The 17,488-nt window shown below is 38.3% G+C and overlaps 1 protein-coding gene across 3 annotated transcripts in view; it reads left to right on the top strand.

The window, feature by feature from the left end:
* Positions 1 to 15,532, top strand: part of Gyg1 (glycogenin 1) — a 30,430-nt gene extending 14,898 nt beyond the window's left edge. For 2 of the 3 annotated variants that reach the window (XM_005343887.3, XM_026782675.1), the window contains exons 5-8: positions 1,483 to 1,609; positions 12,198 to 12,417; positions 14,447 to 14,497; positions 14,754 to 15,532. In XM_005343887.3, coding sequence (XP_005343944.1) covers positions 1,483 to 1,609; positions 12,198 to 12,417; positions 14,447 to 14,497; positions 14,754 to 14,927 — 572 coding nt within the window. In that variant the 3' untranslated portion in view covers positions 14,928 to 15,532. The remainder of the gene's footprint in view (positions 1 to 1,482; positions 1,610 to 12,197; positions 12,418 to 14,446; positions 14,498 to 14,753) is intronic. The other variant, XM_026782680.1, reaches the window with a different exon arrangement.
* The last annotated feature ends 1,956 nt before the right edge of the window (positions 15,533 to 17,488 follow it).

Below are 17,488 nucleotides of genomic sequence, written 5' to 3'. Positions count from 1 at the left end.
CGGTTTCTCCGTAGCTTTTGGTGCCTGTCCTGGAACTAGCTCTTGTAGACCAGGCTGGCCTTGAACTCACAGAGATCCGCCTGCCTCTGCCTCCAGAGTGCTGGGAATAAAGGTGTGCACCACCACCGCCCGGCTCTATCCATAGCTTTGAAATCTTCTAGTCCAAAGGAAACCAAATAGCACAGATAAACTGTTGGGCTTTTTGAATGGTGAAAGAGAATACTGGAGCTTGACACAAAGCAGACCCAGGACAGGATAAAAATACACAGATGCTAGCTGCACACTTAGAATATGACTCATTTCCTCCACCATCTCCCATGTGCCCCCCCCCAACAGAGCCCATGTCTCTCTGCATCACACGCACATACTCCATATGTCTCCCCTACCACACACAGACACCTCATGTCTACTCAAGAACTCTGGTTCTATGTGTATTTTCTGAACTCTCAGAAAATAAAATAGAAAAGTCAAAGGAAGATTGTATTTTGAGAGTTTTGTTTGTTTGCCATCCCCGCTTTGCTTTTGTTTCTTTTTGAGACTCTATAGCCTAGATTGGCCTGGCAGGTAGACATTAAACTCAAAGCAATCCTACCTTAGCTTCCCCAATTGGGGAACTAGGGGCAAAAGGTTGGGGTTCGAGGCAAAAGCCACCATGCATGCCCACTTATTTTCCTTTAAAATGAATGGCCCTGTCTTCACTTTTCAATGAACACATAGAGTCCGGCCCCAAGGGCTGAACAGGTACTTCATGGCTAACTGTAGCCACAGCCATGACTGGCTACTACTTGTCCAGACCAGGTAAGCAACATGCCCCTGATGGTTTTTCATCATCATCCTCTTCTTCTTTCATCTTAGGGGAAAAGTCTAAAATCTCATCTGAAAACTGATATACTGTGATTCTTCTGAACTGTTCATGGCCTCAGAACCCCTTTACTTAGGTCTCTTTCATGTCTTTCTGTAGCCTCATGTCCCTGCCTTCCTCTGTGCTGTATGTGCTATTTCTACCCTGTCTACCCCTTCTTCTGATGCTTAGGTCTCCTGCATTTGTCAAGTACTCCCCAGTAGACCTGAGGTACAGCTCCCCTCTGGAAATTTTCTGAGCCCTACCCATGTACCCTTATAATGCTTGTCTTTTTTCTTCAGTGTCCTGACCTCATGTGTGATCATTTTTTAAACTTTCATTTGCTAATATCAGCATGTTTGCACTACAGACCCTTGTGAAGACAATGGCCATATCCGTCTTATGCATTGCCTCCATAGCACCTGGTACAATGTGTACATATGGTAGCTATACCTTAAGTATTTGTTGAAAAACAATCAGAAAATAGCCATTTGCCACCAAAATTCCTAAAGGGTATAATTAGGAATTATTTAAAACAAAATTATTATCTATTTTAAGGTTTCCATATATTTCTGTAAAATCCCTGCACTGCCTTAGAGGTTTACAAACTATAATAATTCTTTCTGTTTGTTTTCTTTCAGGTGGGGACCAGGGCCTACTGAATTCATACTTTAGTGACTGGGCAACGACAGATATCAGGAAACACCTGCCATTTGTGTATAACCTGAGCAGCATTTCAATATACTCCTACCTCCCGGCATTTAAAGTGTAAGTGCAGACAGCTTAACTGTTGTCAGTTATGGTGAGCGCAGGGGAGTGGACTTTTGCCTTTTGGGGAAAAAGAATAGGTGGGTACTTTGAGGAAAGCTTCCTCTTGTAAGAAACATGGCTGCAATTTTGAGAGACTTGATATTACCCACTGCTCTATACTTGAAGCAGCCCAGAGACATTCTATTTTCTGGAACAAGGTTCCTCTCTGTTTTGGTTTGGTACACAGAACATGGAGTCCACAGACAAGGCATAAACCTATCTCCTGCACCATACTAGCTGCTGAGCTCTGATCTCCCTGCCCCCTCTCTCTCCCCTCATCTTTCACAAAGAGGATGCTTATAGTCCTCTCCAAAGTTTTGGTGTGGACTTAGAAGAGGCAGCAGCTATTGTAGTTTGCAACTGACTGCACTCAGATCACATCCTGAAGTTGCCACTTAACAGTTACTAATTCTAGGCTCGAGCTTGACCTGTTCTGCTTCGTTGTCTCTATGGAATTATTGTGAGCACTGAGAGCTGTAACCATTAGGAATGTGCCTACACTGAACACAAAAGGTATTTTGTGCCACCCCATTGCAGTGTCTATCAAACTGTGAAGGCCTGAGACCTGTTCTTTAGCTTCTGACTCATCTGTGTTGAACTGAGAGGATGATTCAGACTTCTTGAGCAGGGGCCTAGCTGTCAGGGCAAAGATAGGAGTGAAGCTCTTTTGGGAGTTGAGCTAGTCTTTCCCATCCCTGCATGGCAAAGGCATTCTTGAGTGAGCAGAACAAAGAGGGCATTTATCCCTCATATCTCATTGTCCAAATCTTCTCTGTACATCTTGCAGCACAGTAATGAGCATGTTTGGACTTTTTGTGTCAGGAATGTTTCCTTTTCAGTGCTTTTTGGGGAAGACTCTGTGAGCATCTCCAGATGAGGATTGTAAGTATTTTGTGGTTTTCTCTCACTGTTTCCTTGCATATCTCTGATAGGCAATCAATTCTTTCCTCCATCTATGATAAGATAGGCAGACTCTTAAATATACCCCTTTTCTGAGTAAAGAAAGTAGATCAGGATTTAACATCACCAAGACCATAAATGTCTTTTCACTCCTTGGGTTTGTAAAACACAATCTGTGTTGTATGCCATTATGGATCTGATTTATTTTAATCCTCATTGGCTCATAACTACTTCTGATACTTAAGCAGTATTCCTACAGAATGATAGCTTGGCCCCTAATAGCTGGATTTGTCTATAGTAGAGCAGTTGCTACAATCCAACTGAAAAAATGAGTATAATAAAACCATGTAAGAGTAAAGAATTTTTAATGGCATGATCAGTGCTCTGGGTTCTGTAGTAAGCAGGTGTTTTGCAGTGAGCACCACATGGAGGCAAGAATCTGACATCGTCCATTTAGCTCCAGTTCCTGAACATGATGAACTTAATGTTCTTGAAGCTTCTGGCTCCCTGAGGCTTAGTCTAATCTGCTTTCCATCTTACTTGCCAATGTCAGACAGATCCCACCTTTCTGGGACAGCTTGGTTTGCTTGAGCACTGCTTGTGTTTTTTACCACAGTAGCAGAGAGATTAGCCTTAGTGCTGGGGAAGAAGAAGGACTATTTTTGCTAGAGCTTTGGTCCATATTGCCCAAGAACCCCACTGTTTCATGTGCTCTAAGTGAATTTCCCAAACACAGCTAGAGATCTAAATGGTTATAATGACCTCTTCCTGGTGCATGATGTTGGCTCTGGCAAGATCCTTGATTTTTTGCCATTTCTGTTGAGTATATGGCACACTAAGGAAATCAGGCTCAGTCATCCAATAGTCAGTCAGCTTTCAGGCTGACAGGAGTTTATGGTACCCTAGGGTAGCTTGCCCTCAGTAGGGCCAGTTCTTCATTTCTGTCATATGACTGCTCAAAGTCACACCTTATCTCCTCTGACTGCTGCCTGGTTAGGAATGCTGAAACCGTACTTGAGAGCTCATTTTCCCTTCCCTCTGACTGAAAATGTTTTTGGTTTTCTTCCAGAGACTTAGCTTCATAGACATTTCCCTGTTTCCTTACATTGGGAAAGGGATAACAAGATGTAGGTAGTTTCATTTCTTTTATAATTTATGTTACTGTATCAATGCCAAAATCATTTTTTTTTTTTTAGGATGAATTAGCCTATCATAAAACCCTGGGCCACCATAGCTTTTTACAGAGAGACCTGTAAATCAGTAGCCCACATTGGGTTCAGAATGGCTGGTGCTCCCCCGGGCTGAGTAGCTCTGGCCCATGCTTGCCTCCCATAGTACACACACACACACACATTTTTAAAAATGTGTACTATTGCGTATAATTTCAATTCAGATGGCCTCATGGGAATGGACATATATTTGAGCCATGGAGTAGTAAGTCTAATGCTTTTCTGCATATCATCTGGCTAGGGAAAAAAAAGGAAAAAGTCTAAGTAGTTTCATCACCTTTTGTAAACATAGCTTCTGAAAACCAAAAGTAGCATATTTCAGAAGATTCTATTTAGCATTATTTGAGAACAAAAATGCTTTCTTTGTTATTTTAAAGTCAATTTTTATTGTATGCATTAGGAGACAATTTGTAAATGTGTTTCTGGATAAAATATTGCTGTGCTTAGCATAATGTTTAAGGTAGAGTTGGCTTTTTTGTTTTGTTTTTGTTTCAAGACAAGGCTTCTCTGTAGTTTTGGGGCCTGTCCTAGAACTAGCTCTTGTAGACAAGGCTGGCCTCGAACTAACAGAGATCCGCCTGCCGCTGCCTCCTGAGTGCTGGGATTAAAGGTGTGCGCCTCCACTACCCAGCTTAGAGTTGGCTTTTAATTATAGCTTTTACATAATATAAGATACGCATAGATATACACATACACATATGTGTATACATATATATTCAAATTAAATATATATGTATGTATGTGTATATATAAATTTGAGTTCCACAGTGCATATGTGATATGTGTGTGTCCATGGGTTTAAAACTTGTTTTCTCTAATTAGAAAGCCTTTTTTATTCATATGATAGAGACTTTGATTTGTGCATTGTACTAGGAAAAATACCATTAATCTTTTGAAAGTCACCATGTTGCTGCCAGTTTAAACTTCTTTTTAATCCACTGACTGATAGCTCTTTAGGTCATATCATGCTATATAAAACATGTCTAAAGCAAAGGTATAGAATCACCTAGTATTGCTTTATACTACTGCAGGAACTTAGTCAAATTAGTTGACTAAAAATCTAATTTATAAATAATTTTCATATAGTTTCACTTTCTCCTTTGATTTGAGTTCAGATATGACCTTAGATAGAGTATAGTGAAAAATGATAATTTCAGACTTTACTGCTTAAACTTGTCAGAGATTTTCATATATATTTCTTTTTAAGACTTGGCTTAAGACTTTCAAGATTTAGTATGGCTGAGTCCCAATCAGATATATTTTAAATCATATTTTTCTGAAATAATTTGACCCTTGAGCATCTAAAATTCTATTCTTTTGTTTCTGGTTGATATTCCAAGGTCCCTGGGACATCCTTGTCTCAGGCTCACGCCATGACTATTTTCACCAAAACTATAACAGGGAACTCTCTCTTTTCTTTTTACATTCCCACATCTTTACCTAAAATCCTAAAATGAGTCGCTTCTCCAGCTTTTTATTGATTTATTTCACCATTCATTTTCTTGGTGATCCTGGAATGTGTTTTGCATCAACCCTAATCCATTTGGCAACAGATTAAGTGTGCAAAGCTTCTTTACATGAGCTCAGTGCTGAAGAACCAAGTGGTGGCTGCAGATACCTTCTTTTTTTTTTTTTTTTTTTGATCGTTTTTTGTGTGTGTTGTTAACTCACAGTGGACTTCAGAAGTCCCATTTCTCAATGTAACCTAATCTCTAAGTGTTTATCTCTGTTATCTCTGTTCGGTATTCTGCCTCTGATCTTACTGCTGCCTTCTCTACCACCCAAGTCTTCATCAACATGGAGAAAGTTTCTGTATCAGAGTCAACTCAGCCTTTAAGTGTTAGGTTTTGTTTGTTGTATTTTTTTAAATGCTATTCTTCTTGAAAGCAAACATTAACATCTTGCACATGCTAGGTAAACAGTCCATTGCTATGCTACACTCTTTATGCTCCCAAACCAGCTTGAGGAGGCATTCCAGTAATAGGCAAAAAGGAGTGGGAAGAGTGAGATCTCACAGGCAGAACCGTGGGTAAAAACTGACATCTGAATTAGAGAGGGGCTCGTGGAAGGAAAAAAAAAAAAACCGATTAAATAGAAGATAAGCCTTTCTCACAAATCTTGAATTCTCAGGCTGTATACTTGTCTTGTATGTATCTTCCATTTGTGCTATGCAGAATTTTATTAAATTCTCTTGTCATTGTTTAAAAATTGTGGATTTACTCCCAGTACCACAATATAAAAATTAAAGACTTTCACATAAAACCTAAGCTTCAAGCTTCCTCTAAAAAATCAAGTATCTGGTGAGATGTCAGATATGATCACTGGAGTCTGTAGAATGCAAATGCTTCATTTCATAACGTAGGAAGATCTTTGGGGATAGGTGTTGGAGGTATGAAGTTTGGAAGTGTGTATTGATATCTTAAGTGAAACTGTGAAATAAACAGATATAAAAGGATTCTCCCAACCCTGAATGAGATAATTATACTACCCCTTTAAGGCTCATGGAACATTGCAAAATGAGGGATGGAAGGAATGTAAGTGCTGGAAAATAGGAAGAAAGGTTATACAATGACATCATCTAGATGTGGCATAGCCTCTGTATTCATGAACTTGCAGCAGCTGTGGTTCCTCGCATCGAGCCTACACAAGACAGGCCCTGTCAAGTGTCATCCAGAAATAGGGAAAAAAGCTCTTGGGGCTTTAGCCCTTACTGCAGAACTACTGGCTAATGAGAGATTATGGAAGAGGGAGTTATTATTTTTAGGTGTGCACACAATGAGCTGAACAGGATCCAGTGGATAGGATAGCTCCAAACCCACAGTCTTGATGGCTCTGACCAAACTCAGTGGGTTGTCCCCAAACAATAAATGTCATGAATGTGGCCAATTTGTGGGGAAGAGGGAAGTGTATAGGGGAGGGGGGAGAAATAAGAGACAGAGGAGATGAGAGCATCAGAAGGCCATATGTACATCTGTAGAATGGTCAAAAAATAAATTTAATTGTAAAGGAGTCAGACATTCAGGAGATAGGTCTGAATGAGACACGACTATTAGAGCTGCTAGTACATAAAATGTTCATAGCCACAAATAAGATATAATCAATGGACTAGTAATTGGTAGAATTCCCAATTACCAGTAATTGGTAGACTCCTGAAGACTGAACCTGAGAAGGAGTGCTTTAAAAGACTTGGAACAGGATGCCAGGAGACCCAGGAAATCGTGGTATTGTAGAAAGCCTCACAATGAAAATGTTTCCAAGAGAAAGGAGCACTCTATGTGAAGTGCTGTTGTAGATAAAAATGACACCTTAGAGATGGTACTGCACACACAGTGTAAAGATCACTGATGACTTCAGCAAATGTACATGTAGTAGCGAGGTGGAGGAGAGATCCTGGACAAAGTGAATCTGAGGGAATGGAGGTTGTAAATATACACGCCTTTCCCAGATACCTGCTTCAACGAGGAACAGAAAGGTGATGGTAGTTGAGTGGGGAAAGTATTATATTTTTTTTTGTAAAGAGAGAAGGTATTACAATATATTTCCAGCAACAGGAAAGGCATATGGAGGGATGTCTTTAATAAAGCAGAGAACTTGAGGAGAGAGCTGGGAGTGATGTCTTTGAGGAAGGGATCTAGTGTATACCCAGAAAAGTTGTGCTCAGAGTGGACCAGGACACTTCATCCTCAAAAACATGAGGGAAATGGTTGTGTATATGTGTATGGATGCTGGTAGGTGGGTGCAAGCTCAAATGTTCAGTCAGTTGATAGAGGTGGAGGACAAGCTGTCCCAGACATTATGAGATTTTGTGGAGAAATACTGGTCTCAGGCAGTGCAGCTGACAAGGCTCAATCAAAGCTATGAAGTAGGCATTGAGTGCTGTTCTGACTTCTAGAACACTGTTGAGAGGATTCACTTGGAAGGCAAGGAAAAACTGAGTATGCTGTATTGTTTGTAGTTTGTAACTGTCTGAGGATGGGACAGGAATGCTTCTATGTTTCACATCTCTATTGTACTTGGTGCATCACTGCTCTACAGAACTAACCATACCTAGTGGACACTTGGCTGTGACTTTTTAAAAAAGACTTGTACTAGATCAAGTTGGCCCTGAACTCAAACTTGTAACAATATTCACTTCAATTTCTCACTCTTAAGTGTTGAGATTCCAGGCATGAGCCATGATGCCAGACTCCTGATTGTGGATGGGTGAGAAGAAGGGAGTATTCATCAGTAGGAGGGAAGAGCTGTTGTGCAATTGTTTCCACATTTGTGAATCTGAACAGGCATGGGAATTAGTGGTGATGAGCCATTGTAGAGTGGGCAAGAGAATGCCTAGTATCTTTTGTGTGTTCCCAGAGGAGCATCATGCAAATACTGCTTTTTCATCCTTAGTATCTCATAGAACATTGCATATAAAAAGTTGACTGATAAAATTTGCTTCTGGGTGTACCCTTCTGGATTAGTTCCTTTCTGTTTTAAACAGGTCTGTAGCCTCATCCATGTTACCAACTACTGAACTGAAATAGGCATATATTGTCCATCTGATCTTTTGGTAACATCAGGTCACAGGGATTATTTCAACAGCTAACATAAGCACTATTGTTGCTGGCTTGGGTTCAAACTATGTCTTGTGATCTGGATGACTCTTTAGAGATTCTATCAAGTTAAAATTAGAATACTTATTTTAGGAAATGCATGCAAGCTGATACAAATCCCCCTACTGGGTCAGAATAAATGGCTCTTGATAATTTAGATAATTGTACCAAACTTGTTTTTTAAATTCCTAGCTGGTGATTTTGTGTATAAACCCAGGATATGTCAGGAAACCACCTTATTATTCTTGTCATAATCTGGAGCCAAGTGAGTGTTATGTTCTCATAGTTACTACTGAATGAAATTCCCATACCCCTCTAAGTCTCAAAAGACTGACAGTATTTCCTTTTACTTATAACCTTGCTCTTATTTCATTTTGATATGATTCTTTTGGATTTTTACAAATGACTAAAGGATAGGAAATGATGTCTAAGTCATTCCCCCATAACCATAATGTACACGTGAAAAATTATCTGGAACTTGTATCCAGATGAATTGAAACGTTGGAAAACCAGATCAGAGTTTGAGACCTTTTGCTCATTATTTTCATATAGTAGACTATCAGATAAATAAATCCTTTAGCTTCCTTGGATATTCTGCTATGAAGCTGGCATCCTAAAATATAGGTGAAGGATCACCTAAACTTTTGTGACCCGTGTGGGACCCAGGCATTTCTCCTCATACCAAGATAGCCCTACATGATTTCCAAGAACATTCTCTGCTATGACTGTCTAATATAAAACTGCCAAGTTTGTTCTCATTTCCATTCCTGAGCTGCAGCTTGCTTTCCATCTAGCATTGCCTTCTCACCCCTCTGCCTCCATCACTCTTCACGAGTCCTTAGGTTGGCCCAGACCAACACAGGCACCATCTCTAACATGTTCTCTTGTTCTTGCTCTCTACTGCTCTCCATTTTGATAGTGATTATGTATATGCAGTTCATCTAACTACTCAAGTATGTAAGTCCTGACTCCGTACTGCACCAAAATAAGGTTGGCCTCAGCTGAAGCCATAACAGAAACCATTGGCTGCTTTCAGTGAGGTCTTTCACCATTCTTCCTTCTTCCATGCTTTTCTCTACTCCAAACTCCTCAATCTTCAGGGGCTATTTCTTGTCTTCCCTTAAATAAGCTTCCCCAATTAGCATTTTAGGAAAGCTACTCAAATCCTACATTTTGATTGCTTTGTTGCCAAAAATTGTGGTCATTATGCCATGCTATTTTTCACAATCCTGTTTATCTTCTTGTAACAAGAAATTCATTACTTCAGGTCAGAAAGGCAGTATCACCCATACCTCAGACTCCTTAGACCCACTTGGGAGTTGAAGAACCCTTTCACAGTGTCACATATCAGATATCATGCATATCAGATATTTATATTACGATCCATAAGTAGCAAAATTACAGTTACGAGGGAGCAATGAAAGTAATTTTATAGTTGGGGGCTACTACAACATGAGATTAAAGGTTCTCGGCATTAGAAAGGTCAAGAACTACTGCCCTAGTATCTTAGCATCTACTTCAAACAAGTTTATTAAGAATTTAAGACTGCTTTGTCTATAAAACAACTATCCATTGGATTCAGTTTTTTCCCCTCTGTTAGGATAGAATAAGTAAAAATATTTTAAAGGAAGAGGATCTTTTATTACAAAAGGAATAGTAATTTAGCTAATGAGTATGGGAAACATGGCTTTGTGAATATGGACCACAATGAGACGCAGGCCTATGCTAACTCCAAATGCCATTGCTGTTGACATTTAAGAGGAAGATCACAGTCCCCAACATGAATCCAGGGAGGTTGTGGGCAGGACCTGAAACTGGAGTGCACATTCTTGCCCACAGCAGAGGACTGGAGAGTCTATGAGGATGGGCTGGATCATTACGTCCTTTTTCCACATGCAGCTTGAAGTCCCATTTTACAGACTGAGCTAAGGAGAGCAGCTGGGGAGGCCTTAGATGATTGATGTGGAACACAATCTATATGTGGGCCACTGTGGACCTAAGATACACCATTATTTTTCCTTTCTCCCCAAATTTTGTATAAACTTCATCCTTCTAAGTAACAGTCTAAGTAATTTCCCTACTGCTTACTTCTATTGCAGAATCCTTGACTACACTTGACATTTTCCTTTTTCTGCTTTGATTGGCTGTCCATAGGTGGGGAATTAACAAATTAACAAACAGTGCCTTGTAATCCTGAGAGTATTATAGAATAGCTCGTCCTAATAAAGTGCATTGGCTCTGAGACCAGATAGCCTATTCAGTCACCAGCCATGCGACTGAGCCTTGACAATTTCTTTAACTTTAAGCCTTTGTTTCCCTATATAGTTGTTTTAGAAATTAAATGAGGTATGATGCAAATGCTCAACAGAGTCTAACATAAGTACTTCAAAAATGTGTCAGCTGACTGACTCCCAGTGGCGTACAGCTGTGAACTGTCAGGACAAGTAGGTTAGAAAGGATAGTTACTACCTAATGTTTTAGTGTATTTTAATCATCTTTGCTACCAAGTTATAACGTATGGCATTTATATGAGGTACAGGTTAATGAAAATGTAAATTTTAGTATGTATGTTGAGATTTAGTGACTTGAGTAATAGAGAAAAATAAAATTAGTGCTATGGCTTCAAGCAGGGAAGTTGCATCAGAAGTGGCAAATAATAAGACCTATACTTCCTTATGTGAATTTTCTTGCATAGTTTCTACTGTTAGGATTAGACTGGGCCTGTCACCACCTCTGTAACACACACACACACACACACACACACACACACACACACATATCAGATCTCTGAGACAGAATCCCTCATCATCTCTGGAATATTTGAAAATGATTACTTGAATCCTGCCCATTTTTCTCAGGTATTGTCCTATCCTTACTTCCTGCAAAAGCCTCTTTTGTAAGCCTACCTATATTGCCTTGGAATTCCTGTAGCTCTTAATGTCAGTGTGGCCCTGGTGGCCCTGACTTGCTTCCTTACACTGATTATTTTTATGTGACCCATCTTCATGCATGGAAAAAAGCTTCTTGTGGACATAAACCAAACATAGTGCTTGGGATATAATAGTTACTTATTTAGGACCTTAGGATTTCTATCTATTTAAGTATAGAGTGGGGAAGATGGATGGGATGGAGAGAAGGAGGGAAAGAAAAGACTCTACGTTTAAAATAAAGAGTTTGAGATATCATGCATCTGTTTTCAAAAAAGGCATGAGGTGGACTAAGCAAGCAAACCTTGAGGAGGCACTTTGTCAGTTTTACTTTTCTTCCATGTTCACAGAACAGTTGTGATCTGTTGTGGGAACTGAACTCACGTCCTCTCCAAGAATAGTACCTGCCTTTATCCTCTAAGCCATCTCCAGCCCCAATCTGCAGGGTTCTAATATACCTGACACTCAAGAAACATCACAACATAGTAGGGTGACTTTAGGTAATAATGTACTATATATTTTTAAAATGCTAGGATTTTCAAAGTTTTCATCAAAGGGATATCATACTTCAGGAAATGTATGAGTACACTGATATAATTATGCAACATGTATATATACCCAAACTCTACATATTCCACATATATCAGAAGACTACATTACCCTGTAAACAAGTATTTTACTACTTAATGTTTTGGCAGGTCAGAAGAGATAGCTCTCATCATTCCCAGTTGAAATTGGGCCACAGATTTGTCAAGATATCCTATGTTTCCAGTTCTTCTGTAAACTGGCAGGCTACAGACAACATGGTTCTGCTGGCAGGTGCACAGCTGAGGCTACATATAGAAAAAGGTGCTGATGCTCACAATCCATTCACCCTTTCTACCTGTTTATTTGGCAGGTTTGGTGCAAATGCCAAAGTTGTGCACTTCCTCGGACAAATCAAGCCATGGAATTACACTTACAGTTCCCAAACAAAAAGTGTCAAATATGAATCTCAAGACCCAAGTGTGAGTCACCCAGAGTTTCTAAACCTGTGGTGGGACATCTTCACCACCAGTGTTTTACCCCTGCTCCAACACTATGGCCTTGTCAAAGATGCCTCTTCCTATCTAATGATGGTAGGTTCTGTTTGTTTTCACTTTTATTTCAGGAAATTCAGTGCTGTACTTTTAAAACTTGATATTTTGATAAAATTCAGCAATTCAGTATTATTTTAAGTAAAGGTAGGACCGTGTGGGGGCAAGCTATGGCCATCTTAGAGCTTGGAAATGATAACAGTACCTAAAAGTAGAAGTAGATTGTGTGGAAAATTTCAATAAATACATGTTTTCAGAATTCTTCTATATATCCATACATTGTAACTATAGAATTCTGATGGTTAGATGATTCCTAATATTGTAAATCTATACAAAGAAAGAGTGTTTAGGCTAGGCATGCCTAGTAAGGGAATGTTTACACAGTATGTGAAAGCCCTACCTTCCATCTCCAGCACTGGGTGGGAGAGGCGGGGGAGAATATCACATTTAAGACTTAGAGCCTCAAACTTTTAACTACATCTTTTATTTACCTGCTTAGAAAAATGGATTTTGAGTGAAAATTACAATAGAAATATATAATAAATAATACTGTAGGAATATTCTAATTTCCTGTTTTATTCTCATAAGATCTTGAAATGATCCCTTTCTGGAAGGGACATGACACTTGTAAATTTTACTATAACCACCTTCATTAGCATGTTTTCTGATTTTAAAGGTACTTTAAAGGTTTGTTCTTCATGATGAATTGGAAGAAGATGAAGAATGTTATTTTACATATTAAGTTACCAAAATTAAAAAACCAAATCAATAAATGAGGTAGTATCCAATATAGGCATCAGAAAAGGAGAAATAAATAACATATTCTTAATCAGTACTGTATCATAATACCTAATCACAGCACTGGCTAGCAACATAGTAATTCCTTCTCTGCTCTTAATACAACTAGTTCATTCAACTGAAAAGTTATTGTTAATATCCCCCCTTTGTAGATAAATGATAAGGCTTAAAGAAGTCTGGAATTTTACTCACGTAAAAGGTTATAGTAACAACTAGGACTCAAACCCATTTTTGAAAGACTATAATCTCTATGAGAATTTATCTCTAGAGCCAATAATTAAGTATAATATTTGATTGCAGAAGAGGGAAGAATTTTTTTTAATTGAATAATCTATTTGGTTAGCTCCATCAGCTTGACCTTAGGGATGTGTCTCTTGAAGGCTGTGAGGTAGAAAATGATAACTGACCATGTATTTAACACCCATGTAGAAGGCAAAGGCAAGGCTGATCTGATGTCCATGTTCTTGCTTTGTCTACACTCGGATTTTGCTCTGTGCCTAAACTCCTCTGAGCTTTAGAACATTTCCGTACATGGATTAATGGTTTTTCACATGTTAGTAAAAACCCTATACCGAAACTCCTTGGAGTTTAAGTACATTTAAATACTCATCTATAATTTTACACATCAGCAAAAAGCCTTTAAAATCTTGGGAGTTTCAATATATTACACACAGTTCTAATATTTATCCCAGTGTGCCAAGTATAGAAAAATTATTCTACCATTTTTTTTTTTCTGTTAAAAGCATTGCCTATTTTTATTCATTCTTCTTACAGTAAGAGTTCCAGTACTAACTCAGCTTAGGGTTTTTGAATGTCAGCACGGACTGTCTTTTACGGTACACTTAGTTGATTGGCAAGCCATATGCAATAAAAATCTAATTTAAGGTAGAGTAGATTTGCTGCATGTCCCCTTCATTCTACAACACAAGAGCTGAGAATGATAAGTCAAGAAAAGGTGAAGATGGGAAACAAAAACAGTTGTCTAGAACCAAGCAAATTATCAGATGCTGCAAGAATAGATGCAACTTGCAATCCACATGAAAGCTTGAACAGGAAATTTGGTACAGCCTCAAACCACTTAGTTTTCCTTCATAAAAACAATGAGTTGAGGGTGCACTGTCTTTCTCTTGGGTAAGTTCTCTGTGAAGCACAGTATCTGAGGAATCATTTTGTTTAAGTTCTCAACCTTTCCAAGCCCACACGGATCAAGAATTTATTGAGATTTGTGTTCCCTTGTCCGTCCATCTTACACTTTTTACTGAACTGTTTGCAGCTTTCAGACTTGGTCTATACACTGGCTTTCTCTTGTGGCTTCTGTAGAAAGGTATGCAGAACTTAAACATTAACCCTAATTACTGTGTTCTCCCAATGTTTTCACCAAGTCAAGAAGTCTTCATTTTTTAGGGGAAAAAAAAAATCATGTTGGCCCTTGTATTCTTGTCTTTTTGTTTGTTTGTTTCATGTAATACTTTTCAGTTTTTGCATGATGACTCATTTTGGCTTTTCTCATGTTCTGTTTATTGCATTAAGTTCATCGGAAGTTCAGCTCTTAAGGTACCTCTGATGACTCTATTTTCTAGGAGCATGTCTCAGGAGCTTTGTCACACCTGTCCATTGGGGAAACTCCAGCTACAACACAGCCTTCTATGTCCTCAGAAGAAAGGAAGGAACGGTGGGAACAGGGCCAGGCTGATTACATGGGAGCAGATTCTTTTGATAACATCAAGAGAAAACTTGACACTTACCTCCAATAGAAGCACTGCCATTTCCCTGTGGACACATCCACGTCTTAGGCACATTTCTGATACTTAGTATGTGAAGCTGGTTGAAAAGTCTGTTAGTTGTTAGAGGCTTTCAACAAACCTCCTCAGATGAAGGTGGGCAGGATAAAAGGTGACAGCTGGTCAGACATTATGAAGTACATGCATAAGTGCTGTTTAATCCTAGACTTTTTCGGGAATTCTTTAATTCAGTTGCCCACATGTATGGTAAAGGAAAGCCAGCATTAAGCTATTACAGTGGTTCTCCAAGTGGTGCAGAACTTGACTGTCCATCTGTCTCACTTCAAACAAGATATGACACTGTCCCATATTTGCTTGTTGTTCCCTTCATTAGACCTGCAATTTAGAGTTGCCCAAAGCCTGCCAGAGAGCTAATTATATTTCCAGGCTAAAGCAGCCTTTATTAACACTGTGGAGTGATTCATAAGCTACTGTTAGTTCACCAGTTTTCTATGCATCCTGAAGGCAGCATGCAGGCTCACTTTTTTTCCAGTTCTGTCTACTTGAAAATTGCAGTGTGCTCTCTGATGGTTACCTATGGTGGCATTATATAAAATAAATAAAGACTTATTGACATATCTTGGTTGTTTAAGTACTTCTCTACCTCACCCTTGGAAAAAATCATTCAGTAATTTTTCAAAATATGTGCAATTGCTCAGTTTCAAAACTACAAACCTTCACACTGGTATATGCTTTAAAAATTATCTAAGACATTTAAATCTATTCTCCAGTGATGTTAACAGATATGATTAGTAAAGAAAAGTGAAATAAAAGGTACCTAGTCTATCATAATTATATCCTTGGTGAGTATTCAGAGAGCTTGACTCTTAAAACCTTAAAATTATGAGGCCATATCAGTAATTATACTCAGTAACCTTTCAGAATTATCTGACTCAATCACGGACCCAGTGATCTCTAGTGTTTTATAAAGAAAAACAATACAAATATAAGTCTGTTAGACTTCTGGGTGCCTGAATCTATGCATGCATTCAGTCACCCTAGAACAATGACCCACAGCACCAAAAGAGTGTTGCAATGAGTGGCAAGCTGTGAAGCATGGGGCCGAAAATAATCTTTTATAACTAAAACAAGGTATCACATATAATTGAGCTGAAGAAAATAAGAGAACATGAATGGGAAAAACAAGATTTGATGGTCCTTATCTTCTTTTCTGTAATATCTTGTAGGTATCAGTCATTCATACTCTTTGTGGGTTTGGATACCTTAAGACAAGAATGACTAGGAAGCAACTCAGAAGCTATAACAAGAAATCCTTAACTTACCTATTTAAATTATAATAGTGATGAAATATCTGAGACACTTAGACTGGTAGATGAGTTGCTATGGTCTTCTAGTAAAAGAAACATTTACCAAAAGGACTAAAATGACTCTGCCACTCGTCAGATCATATAATGGAATCACAAACCTCTTCGAGGTAATTTGGCTAAGTCATATGCATCTCTTTCTTTTTGGCTTATGAGTCTGCTAGAAATAAACAGAAGACCACCTCTATTTTTGTGGCCAAGCAATATGTAATCCAAATAAAGTGTATAGGAAAAAATATGACTGGAAATATTTTTTAATTTAGAAAAGATTTATAAACATCAAATTCTGTGAAATCAAGCACTGAATTGTTGGTTGTTCTTTATTATTATTTTTATTTTTGTTTTGTTTTGTTTTCAGGACAGGGTTTCTCTAGCTTTGAAGCCTGTCCTGGCACTCACTCTGTAGGCCAGGCTAGCCTGAAACTCACAAAGATCTGCCTGCCTCTGCCTCCTGGGAATAAAGGCGTGTGCCACCACCGCTTGGCCTCATTGTCTATTTTTAATACAGTGTAAGAAGTTAAGGTTTAAGGTAAAAAAAGCTTATATGATGATTAGATTTTACATAGTGGGTATTTAGTGAAGTCTGTTGACGTTGAGTTAGAAACAGTACATAGCACAGTCAGTATAAGGTTTATCAAGCCACATGGCTGCAGTGTCACCAAGTAGTCTACAATTTCTTTAGGAGGCTTCATCTTTCAAAAATGCCTTAAGTAAACCTTATTGAAAAAAATCTTACAAAATTGTTTCCAGACAGTTCAACTTTCAAAATACCAACAAACCCCTGAAAAATTTTATAATAAGATTGTATAAAAGAGGCAGTAACTCAAAATATAAGGTGGACATTTATGGAAGTGATCAATATGCACTTACATCAGTATCCCCTTATGAGCAATATACTCACTGGTAATAAACTAAATAGGATTATTTATAATCTTAAATGTTTAGTTTTTAAGGACAAAATCTACAATTTATTACACATAGTTATTATAACTCCCATTGTTCTTAAAATGAGGAGATTAAATGTAACCCAGTATTTCAGATCAGTGTATTTTATATAAACTTCAAATATAAACTAAGATCTAAAAGAGAATTTCAATAGTTGCACAAAACTTACATGTGATGAGTAAATTACAGTAACAGTACTTTTAAGTGATTCAATAAAAAAATGCACAATGAACATGTTTATAGAAGTGAGACTTTTTTTTTTTT

The sequence above is a fragment of the Microtus ochrogaster genome, chromosome 1 (genome assembly GCF_000317375.1).
Source record: "Microtus ochrogaster isolate Prairie Vole_2 chromosome 1, MicOch1.0, whole genome shotgun sequence".
Classification (NCBI taxonomy): Eukaryota; Metazoa; Chordata; class Mammalia; order Rodentia; family Cricetidae; genus Microtus; species Microtus ochrogaster.
This window is presented reverse-complemented; position numbering and strand designations above follow the sequence as displayed.